Raw genomic sequence first — 517 nt, 5'->3', positions numbered from 1 at the left:
GGGGGGGGGGGGGGGGGGGGGAGAGCACATTCGTTCTCTGACATATCTTTAACCATAATAATGAAACCATAAACCGAAGACTGACACTACCTACGTGGTTTAGGTTGTTACAGATGTCGATGGTGAAGTTCTTGAAGATGTCCCGGAGGGGTGAGGATGAGGAACTGCTGACATGGAAGATGTGGGTTTCTTCTGGATAGGAGACAATGGACCCCAGCTCCTCTCTGTTGGCGTACCCAAAACCTGGGAGGAAGATGTCCAGTTAAAGGGGGACACCACCTAAAGACCCAGAGTTTCTCTCTTTCAAAGACGGAAATTAAGACTCAAAGTCATCAAGTATGAAGTCTGGAGCTGTAAAGACCAGGTCTAGACCAGACTCTGGGATTTTATTTAGCCCCCATGTTGCCCTCATGTTGCCCCCATGTTGTCCCCCCCATGTTGTCCCCATGTCGCCCCCATGTTGTCCCCATGTCGCCCCCATGTCGTCCCCATGTCGCCCCCATGTCGCCCCCATGTC

At 52.0% G+C, this 517-nt stretch overlaps 1 protein-coding gene across 1 annotated transcript in view; it reads right to left on the bottom strand.

Annotated features, from left to right (window-relative positions):
• Nucleotides 1-243, bottom strand: part of LOC117941083 (scavenger receptor cysteine-rich type 1 protein M130-like) — a gene marked incomplete at both ends in the record, with an annotated part of 888 nt that extends 645 nt beyond the window's left edge. Inside the window, one exon of the mRNA XM_034866181.1 lies at nt 91-243. Coding sequence (XP_034722072.1) covers nt 91-243 — 153 coding nt within the window. The remainder of the gene's footprint in view (nt 1-90) is intronic.
• Nucleotides 244-517: the final 274 nt, after the last annotated feature.

This window comes from Etheostoma cragini, unplaced genomic scaffold (genome assembly GCF_013103735.1).
Source record: "Etheostoma cragini isolate CJK2018 unplaced genomic scaffold, CSU_Ecrag_1.0 ScbMSFa_4193, whole genome shotgun sequence".
Taxonomy (NCBI): Eukaryota; Metazoa; Chordata; class Actinopteri; order Perciformes; family Percidae; genus Etheostoma; species Etheostoma cragini.
The sequence above is the reverse complement of the archived record's forward strand: the minus strand, read 5'-3'. Positions and strand labels throughout refer to the sequence as shown.